Raw genomic sequence first — 24,093 nt, forward strand, 5'->3', positions numbered from 1 at the left:
ATGAGGACTAATAGGTGGGGCTCGGGGCCCACTAGGGGATTCACCAATTCCCCGGTGGGCCAGTCTGACCCTGGACTTACCTGACATGTGTGAGAAGTTGTACAGAGGGCACAAGTCGAGATTTTGTGCCAGAGTCCCTGAGTCTTTAGTTACACCATTGTAACTGGACATGCATGCTGTTATACCCAAAGAATTAGACAGTGATCTTTGTAATAGTATTAACTTTGCTCTGTGTCATTGTACAAAATGAGCCCTACAATATATAGAAAAAGAATTACCTCACAAAACCAAATTATGACACGTGACTTTTTTCTGACTTGGTTTTATGTCTTATCATTAGTATTGGTCAATAATAGTGTCATATTTTTGTGATATCTAGTGGACCTTTAACCTGATAAATCAGATAAGCCTCTGTATTACAAAACACAGGGTAGTAAAATGTTTGATAATGAATTTCCTCCAATCAAAGGTCACTTATTTGTGATAATTTTTATTGTTTTATCAAGCACTAACACTGATGTACGTAACATTCAGATAACCATTGTTTTATGGATAGTAATAAGATGGAACGCTAATCTAGAAGATGGGCTTTTTTCAGATGAACATATTTACTGGGTAAGGGAAAAGTGTCTGATCGCTGGGGGGTCTGATCATGGTTAGACCAGATTCACATCTGCGTTTGGGTTTCCGTTCGGGGATTCGTTTGGGCGAAAAATACGCAGAGAAAACAGCTGCTTGCAGCGCTTTTCTCTCAGCATTTTTTCAAGCGGAAAGGGGAATGGAATCCAGCGCTGGTGTAAACCCAGACTTATAGGATTTTGCATACCCCCATTTTACTGATTGCTATGGTCCCAGCGTACCCACATGTGATCCTTGTAGTATTACTATAGGACTCATGATTTCTTATGAAAACACTGACAATTTCTTGAAGTCTTCATAAAAAGTAGGTTCAGGAAAATAAAAAAAAACAAAATAAAAAATAGATGTAGCAGTCAATTGATCTGGCTGATATAATTGAAGATGTCAGGGACTCCATTTTGGTCTCAAGGTAGTTGTGTAAGTATCGCTGTAGCAGCCATAGCGGCTGCCACAGGGCCCACAACCTTAGTGGGACGGTGCTGCTTTTTTTTTTTTTGCTAACTGGTCGTTACCAGCTGGAGCATTCCCAGCAGGTAATGGGCCCTATTTACCTAAGGGCCCATGCACGCTCATTTTTGCATAATACACGTGTAAAGGATACGGGCATTTTTTGGCGCGTTTTTTACACGTGTAAAAAATGTAATTGAAGTCAATGGGAGTCTGATTTTTACACGTGTATTCTTTACACGTGTGTTATGCAAAAATGAGCCCGTGTTTACTCCATGTGCACGGGCCCTAACGATCCCCATTCCTGCTGACGTCCACTTCCCCTTCTGCCCTCCAGTGACCTGGATCTCATATCACGTCACTGGGGCCCCCTGGAGGGAAGAAGGGGATGGAGAGGTGGCCATGAGCAGGAGTGGGGATCGATAAGTAAGGCCAAGGGCCTGCTGCAAGACTATTTGTTAACCGAACCCCAACAAATATTGCTATTATACTCTGGGGTCTCACCAGACCCCAGAGTATAATGATCAGAGGTCCAAGGGAGGTGAGTGAACATAAAAACCAGTGGTACTTGCCTTTTTGGTGACATCACAGTCGTCATGTGGGTCATGACAGCATGCATAATGATACTGGTGCAACACACGTCTGTGACGTCATTGAGGAGGACTGCAGGGAGTAGCAGCAGAGCCCAGTAGAGGTAATTACTAGAGATGAGCCAGTAGCATTCGATCGAGTAGGTATTCGAACGAATACTACGGTATTCGAAATACTCGTACTCGTTCGAATACTATCGCTATTTGCAGTAAAAATTCGATTCAGAACCATTCGGCAAATCAACGCTGGTTCTGCAGCAGGCTTGTCCTTGCTAGTCGGGAGAGCTGGCAGCTTGCGTTTATGTGGGAGATGACTTTTTCTCATAGGAATGAATTGACCAGCGTTGATTGGCCAGTGTACAACATTCGGCCAATCAACGCTGGTTCTACCGGAGGCTCATCTGTGAGGAGGCGGAGTCTAAGATCGAACCACAGCAGTCTCGATTGTGGTCCGATCTTAGACTCCACCTCCTCAAAGACAGGCCTCCGGCAGAATCAGCGTTGATTGACCAAATGCTGTACACTGGCCAATCAACGCTGGTCAATGAATTCCTATGAGAAAAAGTAAGCTCCCGCATAACCGCAAGCTGCCAGCTTTCCCGACTAATAAGGATGAGCCTGCTGCAGAACCATTTTCAGTGCTGGGGCCCGCCCCCATCGCTGCGAGAGAACTAATTTGCATACCGGTAAAAATCAGTATATCTAAGGAACGGCGCAGCGGAGACCACGTCTAAAGGTAAGGGACGAATAGACTTTCTAAAGGCTATTCCGACGTGTGATCGCCAAAAAAATTCATTTCAATGGTAGAATTCCTTTAAGTAAAAACAAGAAGCAAGAGAGACAGTTATGCACAGTGGTAAGGCAGGCCCCAGTTTAATGTCCTTCTTCATCAGTCTCACTACTGACCTGACTAGAATGGAGTTGCTGTAGGTAGGTTCATGGTCTCAGTGCTTCCTGTGAAAGTCAGCATATGGTCTATGTCTAACAATAAACCCCGCACAGCACATAGGTAGCAGCCCATCAAGGTCCAGATCAAAATAGCATTCAGGCGGCAGCCCCATATGGATCGGTCTTTCTCCAGCACACAAGCGGCAGTGCCCCAAGGACTGAAGGTCCCCTCCTACTTCCACGGCACACCATGAGCAGCCACCTTCCTCCCAACACATAGGTGTCAAAACCCCAGGGGCCAGACCCTTCCAATACACTGCACCTGATTACAAGCCAGCAGCACCCCAATGACCCCTGCCCGCCCTATTTAAATGCCACACATGTTCCCATATTTAGATGCCAATAGCTGTGTCTCTACCCACTTTAGTTGCCCTGCACCCTATCCATGCCAGAAGCACCCCTCCCACCCACCTGATGTCAGCAGCACCACAAGAAACCCTTTAGATGCCAGAAGCACCCTGAGGTCGCATGCCCCATATTAAGATGCCAATGGCACCCCTGGGACCCCTGCCATCCTTAGATGCCGGGAGCACAACAAAGACTCCTGTCCCCCTCTTCCTTTAAATGCTAGCAGCGCCACAAGGACCCCTGCCTCCACCCACACCCTTTAGATGTCAGCAGCACTTCAAGGATCCCTGCCCCCTTTATATACCAGAATGCAGTTTGCGGGTTTTCAGCCCAATTTCCACCGAAAATGGCCAAGTGAATTGTCCTTCTTACAGAACTTTTCTCTTTGCTGATTTTAAGCAGAATGGGGAACGGAGTCTCATACTGATACTCAAAAGCTAGTGTGAACATTACTGAGGGCCCCTACTACTCATACAATTACAAAGGATCTCTCTCCACCACTCATATATTTAGGATGTGTCCCCTCTCTTACCACTCACACATTTAATAAGGGAGGCCTCCCCAATCACTCATACATGTCCTATGGGACCCCCATAGGACACCACTCAATACATTTACTAAGGGACTCATCCTCAATCACTCATACATTTACTATGGGATTTCTTTCTTAGAACTCATCCTTTTCCACCTCTTAACCACCTCCCACAGCATTCATACGTTTATTATGAGACCCCCTCGCCCATTATTCATATGCACACCATACTTTATGATTGTATGGTTGGGGAAGGGGGTCCCTCAGTAAATATATGAGTGGTGGGGAAGGGAGGCCACTGAAATACTTATGAGTTGTGGGGTAGGAGTCCCTTGGTTTATTAATAAGTGGTGGGGCAGGGAGGACCTTGGCATACACTGATTAACAAAAGGTTAAAGGAGTTTTCCGGGCAAAAAAAAGTTTTATTAAAAAATGTCTGTTAGTGTTACTAATGGGTTAATAAATACACCCATACACCTATATCTGTGTTTTGAATGATTTCTGGGTGTCTCTGGGGGCTGCTGGTATCTCTGCTTTTGTTTAAATGCTCTGCTTCCTGCTATCTTACTTCCTCACTAAACCTCTCACCTTTCTCCCCCCTCTTTCCTCTATCCCCTTCTCCTTCCTCTACCCCCTCCCTGTCTCTCTAACTATCCCACCCTTTCGTACCTACTCAGCGCAATCCCCGACCCATAGCATATACTTACCCCTTCATGCTTCTTCTGGCAAGACGGCCCCTCCTCCTGTACTGCTCCCGTACTCCTTAGTGGCGACAAGACACCTCTACTGCGCATTTGTGAAAGCGCGGTAGAGGTTAATTACAGGCGGCGGTGCACATAGTGTGGCAGTGTGCGCACAGCACAGACAGCAGGAGGAACCATAGATGGGTAAGTATGAGTGGAGTGGATTGGGGGAAGAGTAGTAGTGGCGAGTAGTTTCCGGAAATGGGAAAACGCATCACCAGATTATCAGAAAATGTCCCTGGGGTGGTCATGTCATATGGGTAACTATTCATTTTTGATAATCAATGTTTTTTTTACAAGGAGAGGGGAGGGTGTTTAGATTAGTGCAGGGATTTTAAATTATCCCTGACAACCCCTTTAATAATGTTCTGAACTTGTGTCTTTCAGGTGCCATATCTCACTATTCACTACAGCTTGGAACGTGAGACTACCATCATTTTATAGACTATCATCGTGGCTATCTCATACATAAATTTAATTTGCAACTATTTAGCATATGATTGCCTATGCAGATCCTTGTCATGTAACTGCATTGTTACTGTTTTTCTCCTGAGGACTTTCTGTCCCAATTATACCTATACGGAAAATGCCAGCATTTTTTAAGTCAATTACAATTTTCTGCAATGTGTGGATGGGATTAGCCAGAATCCCATCCACTTTGCAGGTACTGTAAAATGCTGCGGTTTTTGCCACAGATTTTCCGCTATGTGGGGCCCCGGCCTTAAGTAGTGAATTTAGTGCTTTTAGAATGCTGAGTCAGATTAGTGAGGTTCACCTTTTTCTCGTGCTCTTCTAGGTCTCTTTCAACACTGCAAAGTCAATTCAGAAATATCCACAATTCACCACAAAGGTTCTAGAACCATAAAGTCATATAAATATGTAGATGTTTTACACAATTTAATAATGTATACTAAACCATTATTGCGGTAATAGATAGAGGGTAATGGTCAAGTTCACCCTGGCAGTAAATGGTTCTCAATTAACTAGGAATTAGAAAAAATGTGCAATGCAGTCTGATCTTATTGCAATGGAGACTCATCCTATGCTACATTCTTATGATGTCTAAATACACAAAGCCTTTATTATTGGGGAGAATCCTGCAACATTAGGGTGCATTCACACAGAGGAAATTGGTAAGGAATTTGGTGTGGAATTTTCCACGTGGAAAAAAAAGCCTCCCATTGATTTCAATGGGTTCTGCTAGCTTTTTTTTCCACTAGTGGAATTTTCCACTATGGTGGACGCCTGGCTCTCAAGCACCGCCATAGTTAAACACCCGACATCCGTCGTAATAGTACCCCAGTAAGATGGGGTGGGTGGTGGGGTGGTATTGGTGACCTTCCATTTGGGGAAATCAGAAAATGTGCCTGGGGTAGCCACATGACTGCCCTGGCGATCTAGGAAAATATATATCTGTTATAAAGCAAGTAAGTTAGAAGTTAGGCGAGGGAGGGTATTTAATTTAGTGTTTAATTATCATGTTATCCCAGACAACCCCTTTTAAAGTAATGTTCACACATGATGTCATTTTTTATATTGTTTTCCCAGCCTAGAACATGAGACAGATCTTAGCAGAGAGGGTTTTTTCTTGTCAAAAGGACTTGACTCATGTGTGCTGCCAAAGGGTGTACAACCATGTATTGAGTTGAGGGTACCAGTAATTTTATGTGGCCCATTTTTGGAGTTTTGCATGAAATGATATCTTTTGGGGGTCTTTTTCCAATACACACAAAGGAAATAAACATGTGTATAACAAAACATGTGTAATTACAATAATTTTGTTGGAGAAACACTTTCAAGGGTGCCAATAGTTATGGCCATGACTGTAATTATATCATAACAGAGGGTTTCATATTGCCCCCTTGACCAGATCAACAAAAGATTGTCTGAGAATTATTGAGTTCCATAATTTTGTTCAATTTCACTTACAGGGGTTATTATACCTTCTGCAAATAAAGATTATTCAAAGAATAAGTCTAAGGTCCCAAGTAGCAGGCCACAGCCAAAAAGTGATGCGGGAAAACCTGTGGCAGAAATGCATTGCAGTTTTTCCCACAGAGCTGTCATAATAAGTTTGCAGAGTGTTCCACTGTAGACTTCTGCTTCAATTACACCTATAGGAAAATCCCCGGTGTTTCTGTAGGTGTAATTAACCCCTTCCCGACATGCGCCGTAATAGTACGGCGCGTGTCGGGTCTGTAACTATGGCGACCGCCCGGGAGCCGGGCGGCCGTCATAGCCGCCGGGTGTCTACTGCTTCAAGCAGTAGACAACCGGCTCTAATGCCTCCGATCGGTCCCCGGACCGATCGGAGGCATTAACCCCTCCGGCGCTGCTGTCAAAGGCGCCGGAGGCGCCATTTTCCCGGCGGCGCATGGGCGCCGCCATTTTGGCAGGGTTCGCCGGCTCCTGGAGCATGATCCAGGGCCGACCCCCCGTTGCCATGACAGCCGGGAGCCTTGTTAAAGGCTCCCAGCCGGTCTGCAAATTCTCTCTTTTGCAGGCTGGTCTATGCAGCCTGCAAAAGAGATGATGCTTTTTTGCAATGCATTGCAATTCATTAGCATTGTAATGCATTGCATTAGTGATCAGACCCCCTGGGGTTCAACACCCCTAGGGGGTCTAATAAATGCAAAGAAAAATTAAAAAAAAGTAAAAAAAAATATAAAAAAATATAAAAAGTATTAAAAGTTCAAATCACCCCCCTTTCCCTAGAACAGATATAAAAGTAGTTAAAAACTGTGAAACATATACATGTTAGGTATCCCCGCGTCCGAAATCGCCCGCTCTACAAATCTATACAAATATTTTTCCTGGTCAGTAAACGCCGTAGCAGGAAAAATAGTCAAAAGTGCCAAACCGCCGTTTTTTCACTGTTTTAATTCTGATAAAAATTTGAATAAAAAGTGATCAAAGCAATAACATTTCCCGAAAATGGTAGAACTAAAAAGTACACCCAGCCCCGCAAAAAAAGACGCCCTATGCATCCCCGTACACCTATGTATAAAAAAGTTACGGCCGTCGGAATATGGCGACTTTTAGAAAAAAAATTTTTTAACACCGTTTTGGAATTTTTTTTAGGGGTCAAAATGTAAATAAAACCATATAAATTTGGTATCCCTGGAACCGTACCGAAACACAGAATATAGGGGACATGTCATTTTGGCTGCACAGTGAACGCCGTAAAACCAAAGCCCGTAAGAAAGTCGCAGAAATGCAATTTTTTTCCTGCTTCCCAGTACATTATATAGAATAATTAATGGTGGCATCATGAAGAAAAAATTGTCCCGCAAAAATTAAGACCTCATATGACTCTGGGAGCGGAGAAATAAAAAAGTTATGGGGTTTAGAAGGAGGGGAGTCAAAAACGAAAAACGAAAATCAAAAAATGCCATCGGCGGGAAGGGGTTAAAATACTGCGATTTCCAAAATGCAACCGTTTTGGAAATCACAGCATTTCTTCTGCACGTATTTCTCTGCAATGTGTGGATGGGATATTCTAGAATCCCATCCACTTTACAGAGACTGTAAAACACAGTGATAGAGAAGCAAGGGAAAGAATAAAGAAATGCAGGGTTTTCCAGAAAGGAGGCAACACTTGTTAATAATGTATATTCCAAAATGTGTTAATGATACAAATACTGCCAGAAAATGAAAATTTGTTTGAAGGTTAAGGACCAGTTCACATCTGCATTTAGGTTTCCATTTGGGGAGTCCGCTTGGGGACCCCACGAAACAGAAACCTATACATATAAAAAAGCGGTTACCTAAGTAAACCCGTGGACCCCATAGACTGTAATGGGGTCCATGTGGTTTCCAATTGGTTTCCGCACGAAACATGCGGAGAAAAAAAATGCTGCTTGCAGTACTTTCCTCTCCGTATGTTTCGTGCAGAAACTGAATGGAAACCACACGGACCCCATTATAGACTATGGGGTCCATGGGTTTCCCAGGTAACCTCTTTTTTATGCATATAGGTTTCCCTTTGAGGGGGCCCCAAGCGGACTCCCCAAATGGAAACCTAAATGCAGATGTGAACGAGGTCTTAGTTACGCTTAATACTGCTTGCTTCCATTCACAATATAGTTATGACATGGACACCAAATCGTAAAGTTATCAATTATAACTCTGACTCACCCCTCAGATACTGAAATCAATAGTGGCTGTAACATATTTGGGGTTATACAGATGGTCTCCATCTGTCACTCCACTGAGCCCTACAAAAACCATAATAGGGAGCTGATATGTTGCTACAGCAGCTAGTTGACTAAGGGTCCATTCACACGGAGTATACGCACACTCATTTTGGCAAAATACACGTGTAAAAATAAGACTCCCATTTACTTCAATGACATTTTTTTTACACGTGTAAAAAAACACGTCAAAATAGACATCAAAAGACACGTCAAAATAGACGTGAAAATACACGTGTAAAATATCATTGAAGTCAATGGGAGTCTTATTTTTACACATGTGTTTTTTACACATGTATTTTGCCAAAATGAGCGCGCATTTACTCCGTGTGAATGGACCCTTACGCTAGGTTCACACCATCGTCTGGACTCCGTTATCAGGTTTCCGTCTTCTGCATTCAGAAGACGGAAACCTGTCATGCCGAGTCTGACTGTGAGCGCCGGTGAGCGTTTTATGCTCTCCGCGGCGAAACTGTTTTTTTTAAACCGGACATATAGTACTGCATGTTTGACTCTGTGTCCGGTTTAAAAAAAACAGTTTCACCGCGGAGAGCATAAAACACTCACCAGCGCTCACGGCCAGACACTTTTCAAAACCATTCAAATGAATGGGCTTGAAAGATGCCTGCAGGTGTCCGTCTCCTGCCCTTTTTTGTGCAGGAAATGGAAACCTGCGGAACGGAGTGCCGGGCGCAGATGTGAACGAGCCCTTACAGTGACCCTCTGGTCTGCAATGTTAGAACTGTTGGATCCTGTCCAAGTATTTCATTCTTGCATTGCACCTGAGACATTGGTGGATTCAATATAAAAATAGGTTTATACTGAAAAAAGAAAAGAAAAAAGACATTAAAAAAAAAACATTTTAAGCAATTATATTTTACTATTAGTAAAAAAAAATGTGCACTTAATTGTTAATGCCACATCTATAACAGCACCAACTAAAAATGTCAGAGTTTCAGTCCTTCATACATTGAATAAAAAATAATCAAAAAGTCAGATGTTACCCATAATGGGGCCAATAAAAGTATCATTCTGCAAAAGCAAACTATCAAACAGGCTCATCGATAAACAAGTTATAAGTCTCAAAATATGGCAACACAATAACAAAGCTTCAAAGCTAGTGAAACATCAAAAATATAAATGTTATATCATCATAATCCACTGACTCACTAAGAAAAAAGTTAATTTATTTTCTATTGCTACCCCAAAAAAAACAAAACTATTGAAAGTTTTTTCAGTCTCAAAGGTTTTTGTCTACACCAATGGAAACATAAAAAAGGTTATGACTCCCAGAAAATACTGCGATGATTAGACATAAAAATTTGACATTTTTGATTATAAAATAACTATATGGAAACCCAGAATCAGACATCATACCGCTATGGCTTAATAAACCATTCAAGAAGTTGAAGTGTATAGAACTAAAGGCATGATTCCAGAATGAATAACATGTAATTTCAGCAGTAAGGGCAGAGTTCACTGACAAGGTGTTCTCAGGTCTTTAGTATAGGGATGCTCTCTGTATAACGTCTCAATATCATCTATTGCTGATTAACACAGAGTTATTTTCAGCTACACTGCCCTGTGAGAGGCGGGGAGGGGGATCAGGAGGGGGAGGAGGAAGGGGAGCTGATAAAAGTTTTCTTCAAGCAGTGAAAGTCTCACATCAGCCTGGGCTCAGCAGTGAGGAACAGAGGAGCAGGAACAGCTAACTGCTCTCAATATGGGAAGCAAAATTGAAGACATGGACATGTTTGAGAAGGGGGGTTCTAAGAATTACTGCATCAAGGGAAAGCATGTCGCTGCTATTGTAGCCGCAGTGGTAGTGGTGGGGCTAGCTGTTGGGCTGGGAGTAGGACTTACCTATCCAGAGCCATGTAAAAGCACCAATGGAGATGCCACCAAGCCACCTGCATCCAGTGCCACCACATCTTCACCTACTACTACTACTCAGCCATTACCAAACCCTGAAGGCTGCCCAGTTGAAAATAATGAACATGGGGACTGGAGTAAGTTCAGATTGCCAAGTTACATTTCCCCACTGCACTATGACTTGGAGATCCAGCCTCAAATGGACAAAGATACATACAACGGTACGGTGACAATTTGGCTGAAGCTGACTCGATCTGACAGCCGGCACTTGTGGCTACACATAAGGGAGAGCAAGATTACAGGGCAGCCCAGTTTGAAAGACCGAAATAACCAGGACATCCCCATCAACCATTGCTTTGAATTTACACGCCATGAGTATGTGGTGTTTGAAACCAACCAAATTTTGACGCCCAATGCCGATGATGACTCACTGAATGATACCTACCGTCTGACACTGCAATTTTCAGGACAGTTGAATGGCTCCCTAGTAGGCTTCTACCGAACCACCTACCAAGAAAATGGAGTGACCAAGTAATGTATTTAAGATTTATATCTTTTCTCTTGATATAAATTGTCATTATGCATTCTACTTTGTAGGAGTATCAGTGTTAGTATGGTAGTAAGTATGCTCTGGTGGTTTGTAATCTGTGCTGTGGTCCCTGACAGCACCCAACGCATACATGCAGCATTTCTAGGAGTAATCTATAGTGGTGTAGAATATGCAGTCACACCTGAGGCCATATTCCTCATTAGATGACAATACCACTTTCAATTACATTGCTGCAGATCATCATTATCAATGGGAAGGTAACAAGTAATCACAGCATTATACTATGGTTGGAACCATTTTTCTCAGCAATTTTTGTTTCCATTGTAATTCTGACTTCCAAATTCCAAGAAGCTGCAGAGTTAAGACAAAAAGTTTACATAAATGTATAACCTTTCTATCCAATGTTTTTGCATTTCAGATGAGCTCTATAATAGATTACATGGAGTACTATTCTGAACCAGTGCTCATTAAACTGTATGATCGAAAACATGGGTATATTTTTGTCAAGTGTCCAAGGCAATTTTCACTACAGCTGGCACACATATCTAGCACGCTATCACTAACTAAATGTTACTTAAGATGCAGATCGTGTCCAAGGCACTTTACTTTGTTCTATTTGTAGTGAAATTGTCAATGAAAATTGACTGCAAACAATGGAGTTAGTTTTATGGTGCCAAATACTTTACCTTTGACAGATCATCCAGTTACATTTAGATTCTTAAAGCTCAGTGTTTGATGGCATATAGCTTACATTACTAAGCAATTGCCAGGCAGGTATTTACCAGTACGCATTTGCCAGTTCTTCTCTCGGGATATTTATCTAGTATGCATGGTATAATTGAGGTAACAACTTTCTTCTCGAGCTCAGATGGCATTTGTGCCCATCTTTTTACCATGCTCAAAATAAATCCCTTTAAACTGCTCCAGTGTAGTTTTAGATTTGTCTATGGCTGTGATTAATACTGACAAATATTTCTATCTACATGTGCAAGTAGTGCATCAAGAAAAATCTAAAATAACAAACAGTGTCTAGGTAGAGACATTCACTCAAAGGCCCCTCTACAACTTAAAGGGATATTTTCATCTCCAGGATCATATACAGGCTTGTAGCTTAAGCTAACTGAAGTGTTTACCCAATACACTGCTTTATCTTTCTTGCCCCATTTACCAGATTATGCCTTCTAGATGTTTCAAGCTGGTTGAATAGGTTACAAACCACCTCTCTGGTTGGACTGATGACTTGGAACCTGCTCCTGACCATCCCTTCTCTCCCTCTCTCTGCATATTGCTTTCAGTCGCTGAGCTCTGATAAGGGCTAGAAACATTTCTTGATCAGTGCTTCTGTTATCTCAGGATGTAACTCCAGAGATAACTGCCATTTAGAAACAAGCACGGAGCTTGCAGCTGGGGTGAGCTGAAAACCAGGAAGTAAAAGGGAGAAGAGACAGGAGGGCAGGTGAAACACTGAGATAAGAGAATCCCTTTAAGAAGTCACTAATATAATATGGTAGTGTGCAGGGACATAACCAACCATGTTTACACAGGGTATTGAACAGAAAGAACACCTTTTCACATTGGCCAATGTAAAATGGACTCTAGCGTAGATTATCAGGCTGATTATATAGAATACTAGACAATAGATGTCACTGAAGAATTGTTACAGTTAATATCTACATGTTAAAAGATTGAAGTATAATATATTCTGTCAAAGCAATACCTTTACATAGTCCATTGACATTATATATGTCGTAAACATCCGTATATTGCTGGTAGTGGGTTATTGCTAGAACACTGAGAGACTGCTAAAAACTTTGCTAGTAATGCAGTTCACCTGTCATTTTATGGTTTATATATAGAATAAGTCTAAATAAAAGTTAAGCGAGGAGTAAAGCATAGGAAATGTTTTATCTTGTATCGTCTTGCATACAACTTATATTATATTCAACACTGTGTTTTACTATTCTGCAAGTTTCAGAACTAAAAACTCCCAGCATTCCTTCATTGCCCATCATAAGCTCAGAGCTTGCTCTAGCAATATCCACCTGGAAGAGTGGATTTATGCTTCCATTATTTAATGTCCTTTGCTCTTATCCATCACATAATGAGAGAAATTAATGTTAAAAGACAGGTGCAGACAGAGCCCCCTCTGTGGAGTGTCCATCTGCATTCACCCCCATGTAAAAAAAAAAAAAAAAAAAAACATGACTGAAACTTTGTTGCTTCATGTTTTTTACTTTTCTGATGGAAGAAAAAGTTCTTCCATTACAAAAGTAAACAGACATGACAGAAACCAGTGCCCGTTTAGTTCTTTACATTAGAGTCAATGGGAATGACCGATAAAGTCTATTGCCTTTGCCTTGCCTGTTTCCAACAGATAAACTGTTTGTGAGATTTTATGTTATCAATTCGCTGTAAAATCATGTTTAAAGGTCTGATCAAAGACAACATCTGTATGGAACTTGTATGTTCCCCCCAGGTCTGTTGGGTTTTCTCATATATTCCAAAAAGATATGACATTGACCATTATGTGACAGACAGAAAAATTTGATTGTGAGCCTCATTGCCTAGCATGAGCAGAAAATGCAGTGGGTGACAGATATTCATAAACTTTTCATGGCTTCCAGTGGCTGCCGCATTATAAATGCAATTTGTATCACTGTCTATCATTTCTTGGCAGGAAATGTTGGAAATTATAGAATAAGTATACTCCCCCCAGTTCTTCCAGTTATTAGCTGTAATTTCCAGAATGACTTGCCAATTAATGAAGAAGAATTCCTGGGAGATGAATCTGTAACAGTGGTGTGATACACTGTGTATATAATACCCTGGAGATTACAGAATTAAAGTCAAAGCTTTGTATCATAATTCATCATAAATTGTCTCTTCATCATGTCCTGGACTGAAGAGAAGGGTATATTACATGGCATAATGTACACTGGTGGTAAGTAGTCTCCATGATGTATATTGGTAGCTAGCAGAATAGTTTGTGCTCACAGATGAAAAAGACCTAAATGTAGGACATTTTCTTACAAAAAAAATCGATGAACATCACACTGGATAGAGTACGTGACGGGCAATTATTTTCCCATCATGTATAATTCCTACCTGAGGATAAGGCCCCACGTTGCGGAAACTCTGCTTTTTTTGTTGCAGATTTTGTTGCGGTTTTTTGAGCCAAATCCAAGAATGGTTACAAAAAGAATGGGAAATATTAAGGAAGCCTTATACTTCTCACTTCTGCTCAATCCACTCCTGGCTTTGGCTCAAAAAACCGCAACAAAATCTGCAAAATCTGCAACTAAAAAAAGCAGCTTTTTTGCAATGTGTGGCCTCAGTCTAACACTCAATTTACTCTGTCTTTACCCTCTGGTGGATTATATTATAGTTGACAGGTAGCAGAGGTACCCATCATGTTTAATCTCCATGTGACGCTCCCTTTACCCTCCCATGGTATGTAACAAAATTTATCTGTAGTAATAGGAATAGTGAACATATAGAAGATTAGTCTAGATGTTATACTGGTGCACATATATTCAGAGAAGTACACACAGGTAGAAAAGCGTCATATAATAATTGTCACACCACTAGCCACCTAAGATAGGAGAACTCAACTCCTGTGCTCCAAAGCAGTCTGTTACAGGGGCTTCCACCTTCCGTGGAAATGTATAGTTCTGGTGTCACCACATGTATCTCTTTGGGCCTAGTTTGGTGTGACTTGTATTTCTGCAATTCTTTTTCTTAAAAACTATTTTTTCAATGACCGATTATTTTCTGTGGAACCTGCCTCTCTGTAAAAAGACCACTTTTTGAGCTAATTTTTCAGTTGGGACCCCTTTGAAAAGACCACACATTGGACTTATATATATTGTGAGAACAATGAGGTTGCAGCTCTTTGCTGTGCAACATTACTAGACTGCAGTAAGCCAGAGAATTGTAAGGGACATCAGTGGAGAAAAGTCACCAGCATCACACTCTAACAGAGAACCCATGTCATGCTCAAGGTGTGATTGTAGGACAATGCAGTACCAAGCATATACACTAACAGCCCCACTTTTGCCAGGTCAATCCTGGTAATTGGGCCAAGTATGATCAGGGTTAGCAGTAAAGGTGAAAACTGGAAAGGGGGCCATATTAGGGTCTAGAAATGAGGAGAGCCATGCTAGGAATCAGGACGAAGAGGGGGAGACATGCTGGTGACCAGGAACTAGATGTAAGTCATACTGGGGACCAAGATTTATAGAAGTGCCATGCTGCAAACCAAGAATAATGGACAAATTTTGGACTAGGATATACATTATCACCAGGGAAGTAAGAAAGAGTTGGGATCCTCTATAGCTATGTATATGAGTTGGAGTGACTTGTGTACAGTGCCAAGGCTGTTTTATTAGTCTAGTCTAGGCGAGGGGGGCTGTACATGCTTTCAGACTCCATTAGAAACTTTAACCTCCATTAGACAATTTTTCTCTGCAGATCTAAGTGGTTGGTTCATATAAGTTTCATTGTTATATTATTGAATAGCTGGATGCCATGGGACAGGTTATGCTGCATTCATACTAGTGGTGGCCTATCCATTGTTATGATCCGTTGGTGGACCAGAATAATGGAGAGGTGGACTGCTCTAATAGCTATTACACATGGCATCCGGCAGATCCTATTGACTATAATGGGGTCTGTCTGGTGTCTGTTGTTTTAAGATGAAAAAGCCATGTATGCAGGACCTTCTCATCCACTAATTTGAGGTGGACATCTTGACGGAGCCTAACTTGTTGGAATGCAATCAATTTAGGTTTATAACTAGCAATTATCGTTGAGAATTATCGTTTATAGTCGATTCATTAATAAACCTCATGACATTTATGGACAGCATTATTATTAAATGATAGCATCTTTAAAGTCCATCTACATTGCAAATGTTATCCTGTTGTTTTCCAGAGACCTCAGTAGGCTAGTTCTCCAGGAAATGACAGAGTTTTATTTTCAGTATCTGCAATGCTAATATGTTTCAAAGTTTCAGCATATATTTCTAAATTCTATTATTAACTGTCCTGTAACAGTAACATGGGTTATTTTGTCTGTATAATAACATTATAACATTATAGCATAACAGCAAGATATGGGATGAGATACATAATATATCTGCTGGTGACATCTGAAGAAACTCTTTGACCTTACTGACTTTTTTGAAAAGTAGGGAGTTGTACAGAAAAGAATGTAGAAATGTGTAAAGGTCAGCATGTTAGAATCGTACTGAAGTCTGCATCAGTTCTGGTGATTTTAATGTTTTACAGAACATTGAGTTGTACATAGAAGTATGTGATCTCACATTTGGTGTTAGCAATCTAGCTTTACAATAGGGAGTTATAGATAAGATAAGTGAGAGTCATTTGGAGATAGTAATGGAAGTTGGTAAAAGTTTTCCAAGTAATACAAGATCAAAGGTAAGCTGTTCAGGCATGGACAGATCCAGTAAATCATTCTGTGAGTAATTCTTTCCAAGGAGGTGGTAGAGATGAGGCGGTTTAATGATATGCAGTGGTTGTCCAGTTAGTGACTCAGGATGTTAGAATCATTCTGTACCAATGTACAAATCATCTGATTTCCTATTGTTTAAAAAAATTATGTTAAAAAAAAAAAAAAAATCAAATGACTGGTAGCTATCCTTCCTGACTTTCCCATACACATGCCTACAGGTGGTGTCAATAGGGAGCAGGGAATATGCCACTGCCAGTCACCTCTAATGGTGGCTTATCTCCTGTGGTTGTAGAAATTCAGCACACTTAGGGTAAGTTCACACAGAGTTTTTTGGACCGGAACCTGAGGCAGAGGCCGCCTCAGGTTCCAGTCCATAAGCCGGGTAGCCGCGACTGAAGCCTGTGCACTGCACTGGCATCCAGCCGCACACTTTGCTCCAGATTAGGCCCAATGAATGGGCCTAGTACAGAGGAGGGAGTGTCTTCAGGCTGAATCGGCCTGAAGAATGAGCATCTCGCTTCTTCTCCCGGAAAGAAAACTCCTGAGCGGCTCCCATTGATTTCAAAGAGAGCCTCAAAATCCTGACCAAAAAACTCTGTGTGAACTTACCCTTAATTCTCTGGCTTGATCCTTTATTTCATTTCCATGGGGGAAGAGAGGCAGCAAAACCCCATACACATAATATAGCTGACTGGTCCTTACAAAATCAGTGAGTTTGGCAGAATTTGCTCTTATGTATTTTGGTACCTTTTTGGTGCTTAGCTATCAGCTATTTCTGTTTCCAGGTAAACCTACCAAGGTATATGCCCTGCCAGCTGTCCAAGAGATTATTTGTATCTATTCTCGGTTTATAAGATTCATGGCCTATCCTTTGGGGAAGGAGGAAAAAAGCCAGGTAAATGTAAGGAATTCCACCTCTCTGTTCTGTTATACCGCAGGGGTAGGGAACGTACGGCTCTCCAGCTGTTGCAAAACTACAACTCCCAACATGCATACTGGCTCTGCTGTTCTGGGAACTCCCATGGAAGTGAATGGAGCATGCTGGGAGTTGTAGTTTCACAGCAGCTGGAGAGCCAAAGGTTCCCTACCCCTGTGTTATAGGAACAGAAAAATGTAAACCCCAAGGAGGATAGGAACCCAAAGATCCTAATGGACCCCACTAACTTAAATGGGGTCCTTCTACTATCTCTTGTAATGTCTATCATGTCTTTGGACATGCTGTACTTTTTTGTTCATGATTTTTGACAGAATTCTAATACAACCACTGACACAAATGTGAAAATAGCCTTAGTAGGGAAAGAAGCATTTTTACTCTCATAGGATTTATTACAATTCATTTGTATTATTGATGTATGTAAAGTATCTTGAAAAGTTAGTGTTCATCAATGTTTATTTTTTGCTGATCTTGAGATGTCTATAGTCCTACTAGTGGTCATTTTAGCCAAATACACAGACCCCACATGTCAAGAATGTTTGTAGTTTATGATATGGTAAAGGAGGCCACCCGCCTGATTTATTGTGTTTTCATGAATAACAAGTGGAGAGGAGAAAGCAGGACTTGTCACTGTCAGCACAAATAAACTCAACATAGCTGAGATTCCTCAATAATGAAACCTGTGAGTGGGCTGGTAACCTTACATGTAAACTATCACCATGCATCAGCATACAAAGGGCAGGCCACATGAATTGGTACTCTGCATTTGTTGTTTCTTTATTTTTTTTTAATCCAGTATGTAACACCTTAAAGAGGACCTGTCATACATTATTTGTCACTGTGCTCCTGAACAATTTTGTATTAAATCCAATATATTGCCCATGGTAGATCATATGTGAATCAGCTGTTCTCAAAGAAAATATGAAGAATCACAGCTAATTTACTTTGAACCTAATAGATCCATATCTTTTGATCAGGTGGACCTTTTTTTTTTCTTTTATTCATGGCACTTTGTTCATAGACTCAGCAGCTCTCACATCATGTATGACATATAGCATTTTATACCTGGTGATAGGTCCTTATTGAGTGACAAGATTTAAAAGTATAACCTTGTATAACTTGTCAATGTTAGGCAACATTCACATTAAAAATTCTGGAGAAAATAATGCAGCACGTGTGCTATTTTGTAGAATAAAATAATGAAGACCCTATGGAGCCTATTATAGTCAATAAGGTCCATGTGTTTGGCATATCACAGATCCGATGCTGCAATAATTTTCAATTTTCTGTTCCTATTCCGAACAGTAAAACAGAAATAAATGGAATAGTTGTGAACAAAGCCTTATAGTCTATTTACATATTCCTGTCTAAATTTCAAGAACACATTTGCTAAAAAAGATCACTAAATACTGTCATTTCCTTCCCAAGGAGCATTGCAGCTACGGATCATGAGCCAACTGATGCACGGAAGTCATTCCCATGTTTCGATGAACCAAACAAAAAAGCAACATATACAATCACTATCATCCATACATCAGATTATAATGCTCTCTCCAATATGCCTGTCGAGGTAAATATAAATGATTTTTCCACTGCCTATAATTGAAGTAATCCTTCATTACCAGATCAATCTATTTTCATGCAGGTGAAATGTAGTATTGTATAGTGACCATTCACATGAAATACATGGACAACCCAAGTCCATTAAATGAGCTGCTTTTAGGGTAAGTTCACACAGAGTTTTTTGGTCAGGGTTTTGAGGCCGTAATCGCCTCAAAAGCCTGACCAAAAAGACGGCTCCCATTGAAATCAATGGGAGCCGCTCAGGTATTTTTTCTGGGAGCTGTTTCTTCCAGCTCAAGAAAAAAGAAGTGAGATGCTCATTCTTCAGGCCGAGTCGCCTCGCGATTCGGCCTGCAGATACTCTCTCATCCGGGCTAGATTCGGCCTGCAGATACTCTCTCCTCCGGACTAGGCCCATTCATTGGGCCTAATCCGGAGCAGAGTGCACAGCTGGATGCCGCTGCAATGCACCGGCTTTCAGTCACGGCTACCTGATTTTTGGATCGGATCCTGAGGTGGCCTCCACCTCAGGTTCCGATCCAAAAAACCTGTGTGAACGTAACCTTACAGAGCTTCTCTTTAATCCAGTGAATAGATGTAGATGCTGAATGGGAGACTCCACTCCGCCATGACATTCATATGCTGAAATAGAGCATTGTTATCATAATGAAATAAATTTAGGGAGCTTGTGAGATTTTAAGAAATCTGTATGGGTTGATGATATGTGAAGTTCCAGACAAACAGGAAAAACAGCAGGAGATTTTTGAAAGACATAATCAATAATCATAGATCAATTATATTGTTGAAAGTCTTAGTGCAAATACATACTTGCATATATGAACTGAAAATACTACATTAAGCTTGCTTAAGATATTTTAACCTAACTTTTTCCTTCTATTTAGAAATCTGAAGACCTTGGAAATGGGTGGAATAAAACACAATTCCATAAGTCAGTGCCCATGAGTACATACTTGGTTGCGTTTGCAGTCCACCAATTTGCATATGAGGAACGATTTTCAAAAAGAGGGATTCCTGTAAGTAAAAATTCTCTTTTTTTTTTTTTTTTTTTTTTAAATTCACCTTGATGTTAACTAATATACTTTTAGTTTACTAGAGACTGAGACTTACTACACCATTACTTTTTGCTTTGTGAGGGTTACAAAACATCCCATTGTGTGAAATGACGTTCTTTGTTATGTATGTCTGTATCTGAACCCTATAAATTGTACAGTGCTGCGGAATATGTTGGCGCTATATAAATAAAATGTATTATTGTTATTATTTGTTCAGCTACCCTATTAGGGTGTGTTCACACAATGTTTTTTGGTGCGGATTTTGACGCGGAGTCCACCTCAAAATCTGCCTCCAAAAAGGGCTCCCTTTGACTTTAATGGGAGCCGCTCGCTTCTTTTTTCCGCTAGCTAGTAGCAGAAAAAGAAGCAAGCTGCCCTATCTTGCCACAGATTCCGCAGCCGACTCAGCTGCAGCATCCACAGCGCAAGGAGCCCTCCCGATTAGGCTCATGCCATGACTGGATGCCGGTGCACTGGAAGTGTTCACACGCGGATTAAAAATTCCGCCGTATGAACATACACTTAGGGCTCGTTCACACGGGCACAGAGGGGGCGGAATATGGCGCAGATTCCATGTCATAATCCACCCCCTCACAATGGTGGTCTATGGAGACCGCTAGCGTTCTTTTTTCCGCTAGTGGCATGTTGCCGCTAGCGGAAAAAAGAAGCAAGCTGTCCTTTCTTCAGGCGGATGCCGTGGCTCGCGCCTCGCAGCAGCAACCTCGGCCCATTAATTTGAGTCTTCTCCGGAGGGAGAAGCCGTCACTCTCGGTGACAAAATCCGCCCTTCTGCTCCCCGTGTGAACTAGCCCTTACAGAATGTGATAGATTTAATACAACCCCAAATCCAAAAAAGTTAAAATGCTGTGTAAAATGTAAAGAAAACAATAATACAATGATCTCATCTAACTAGAAGAGGTTTTAAGGTTTTTGTGTATAAGATCATAATTTTCTTACACGCTCTGCACCATTTCATAGTTTTGTGTTATTGAAGTTTTATGTTTTTCAAAATATCAGAAGCGGAAAATTAGAAATTTTGAAAGTCTGAAAGTCTCCCATGTCTCCTCCTGATGAATGGAGCAGCAGTACTCTTACATAGCCAGTACTCATTTCACTGTGATGGGGCTGCTGGTGCTGCAGGAGATTTCAATCCTGGCACTTATTAGCAATTCCTGGAGAATCGGTTCCACTCCATTCATAGGGTCCATTCACACAGAGGAAATGGTGAGGAATTTGGTGTGGAATTGTCCATGTGGAAAAAAAAAAGCCTCCCATTGATTTCAATGGGTTCTGCTAGCTTTTTTTCAACTAGTGGAATTTTCTGCTAGTGGAAAATTCCACTAGTGGAAAAAAAAAAAGCTAGCAGAACCCATTGAAATCAATGGGAGGCTTTTTTTCCACATCGAAAATTCCACACCAAATTCCTCACCATTTTCCTCCATGTGAATGGACCCTCAAAGAGAAAGCATGGGCTATTTTTGATCCTCTGTACTCCTGATCACTGGAGGTTACACTCCTGTAGATAGATGACAAGTGTCGTTAATAGCACAACATATTCAGTAACTGTTGGCCAGTCCCCCAGAACGATAGTGGGAATAGAGATTGTCAGACACCCAAAGCAATTTATATCTCAATGAGGAGCAAAGTTAAAATCCTGTCTTCCATGTTCCTTTACCCTGTCACATTATCACAAAGGGCTATTGGGCTGATCAAATGTAAAGAGGCGAAGAGGGTGTAGAGGTAGCATCCCTACCAGGGCAGATGAACATGACTGAGCCCAAATGCCCCTCTACTACATAAAAAGACACTAATGTCATAAAGGACAAATGGTAGTTTGGAACCCCATTAAATGGCATATATGCTTGAATTAGATAAACTGAGAAAAACCTATTAGTTGGCAGCTGCCGCTAGGGAAAAACAACAGGGTACTGATTTACTGATTTAAAATTGTGTAAAACCATGTATCATTTTCATTCTACTTCACAATTATCTGCTACTTTGTGTTGGTCTATCACTTAAAATCTCAATAAAATATGTTAAAGTTTGTGACTGTAAGGTGTCAAAATGTAAAAAGCTTCAAGGGGTATGAATACCTTTGCAAGGCACTGTGGTAAAGCAAAGAAATAAATGAAATTGCTTAAAGCAAGACACCCACTGTAAATTGTGTAGAGCAAAAAAATCTTCCTAAATAAACCTTACTCTCAGTCGATGAATGTCTTTTGTATTGCAGCTAAGAATCTACGTGCAGCCTCTGCAGCGACAGACAGCAGTATATGCGGCCGACACTACCAAAGTTGTGTTTGATTTTTTTGAAGAATATTTTGATATGCAATATTCTCTTCCAAAGCTTGGTATGTATGTTCCTTTATTATTTTCAGGGTATATATCAAAGTGTAGCCTAAATGATAAAGTGGGGTCATCTAAAGGGTAGGTTCACATGGCTTCTTTTGTCAAGCTTGAAAAAGTAGCCTCAAAAAGCAGTTCTTTCATTTTGAAGCCTTTTTTTGTATTTTTGTTGTTTTTTATAGGCTTCCTATTCATTTCAATGGGAGTTGAAGTGTATTTTCTGACTCAAGATAGGGCAGGACACTTCTTTTGTGAAAATAAAAAATAACTGAAAAAATAAGCTAGTGTGATAAGCTAGTATTACCAATGGAGATTTTTCACGCATTTTCAGAAAATGCTTTAAAAACAGCTCCAAAAGAAACAGTGTGAACACATCCCATGACTCTCTATTTTATTTTGACATTTTAGTGGATTTGTGACAGTTTGTGACAGAAATCTGCTTCAGCACAGAACTGTTGCATTGTTAGCCCCTCCCTTTTTTCAGTAAGTACAGTACTTCCCATTCCTGTAAGCCCCTCCCCTAGTCAAACATGAGTGGGGCATAGGCACAAAAAGGATCTACAACACATAACATATGCAGTTTACATAATGTAGATCAGTTTGTTTTGTGCAAAACAAATCACAGTTCTGGTGCATATACATATATCTTAGTAAATCAGCCAAGTGTTTGAACTATATATATAGAAATAGACATGGAAGCAGAAACAAATCACCCATTACGGCAGGTGCCAGCACTTTAAACATGGTGCCTAATCAGGAGCTAAGCGGGTGCCATAGCTGATGGGTCTCCACTATATTACACAGCATAGACCCAGCGACATTGCCTTACATTACATTAACTCTTCTGATGCCCCAGTAAAATATGATGCCTTCATGATTATAGCTAACAATTATAAGAACTATATAAAGTTTTAGTCTTTGAGGTTTTTGTGTATAAAGTCATCATTTTCTATATACAGTACATTCTGCACCATTTCATAGTTTTGTTTTATTGAAATTTTATGTTTTTCGAAATTTCTTAAAAACCTTAATATAGTGACACTTTGAGAAATCTACTGTTGTATTTACTGTTGGTTTTTAATTTATTTTTTCTGACTTAGATCAAATAGCAATACCTGATTTTGGCACTGGAGCTATGGAAAACTGGGGACTGATCACATATAGGGAGACCAACTTGCTTTATGATCCTAATGAATCTGCCACAACCAATAAGCAAAGAGTTGCGGCTGTAATTGCTCACGAGCTTGTCCATCAGGTATATAACTGGTATATATCATGTATATAAGCTGGATAAGATTTATAGCCATTATTAATCGGACCTCCTGTCATACAGCAGTAGGTAAAACTGACCAAAAATAGACAAACCCAAGATATATTGCATCTTCTGAAATGCTAAACATTTTGTAGTCCAGTAGATTCTGTCATTTTTTTAATGGCGTTTATGGAAGATAACTACTTTTAAAGGGGTCATTTCATAAGGACTCTTCCCATATGTCCTTTTAAAGGGTTGTCTCATGAAAACAGACATAATATTGATAAACGTTAGCTTGCTGTTCAGCCAGTTGCTACAGACTTTATTTCTTGACATCTTATCACTGGAGGGAGTCACATCAATGCAGATGTCAATGCCATACATGGATGTTAGAAGTTCTCTACTCAAGCTCATAGAGGAAAGACCTGTAAAAATGTCTTAGAGACAATTCTCAAATTATCATTTTTCATTGAAAATCTTTTCTTTATATGGGAAGTAGGGTTGAGCCGATCTTGACTTTTCAGGATCGATTTTAAAATCCGATTTCCGATCATTTTTCATTCGAACCCGATCTCGATCCCAATTCCGATC

The 24,093-nt window shown here is 40.6% G+C and overlaps 1 protein-coding gene across 1 annotated transcript in view; it reads left to right on the forward strand.

Annotated features, from left to right (window-relative positions):
- The first annotated feature begins 10,163 nt into the window (after positions 1 to 10,163).
- Positions 10,164 to 24,093, forward strand: part of ENPEP (glutamyl aminopeptidase) — a 41,215-nt gene continuing 27,285 nt past the window's right edge. Inside the window, exons 1-5 of the mRNA XM_075265402.1 lie at positions 10,164 to 10,843; positions 18,697 to 18,838; positions 19,734 to 19,865; positions 22,135 to 22,255; positions 23,351 to 23,505. Coding sequence (XP_075121503.1) covers positions 10,164 to 10,843; positions 18,697 to 18,838; positions 19,734 to 19,865; positions 22,135 to 22,255; positions 23,351 to 23,505 — 1,230 coding nt within the window. The remainder of the gene's footprint in view (positions 10,844 to 18,696; positions 18,839 to 19,733; positions 19,866 to 22,134; positions 22,256 to 23,350; positions 23,506 to 24,093) is intronic.

Source organism: Leptodactylus fuscus, chromosome 1 (genome assembly GCF_031893055.1).
Source record: "Leptodactylus fuscus isolate aLepFus1 chromosome 1, aLepFus1.hap2, whole genome shotgun sequence".
NCBI lineage: Eukaryota > Metazoa > Chordata > Amphibia > Anura > Leptodactylidae > Leptodactylus > Leptodactylus fuscus.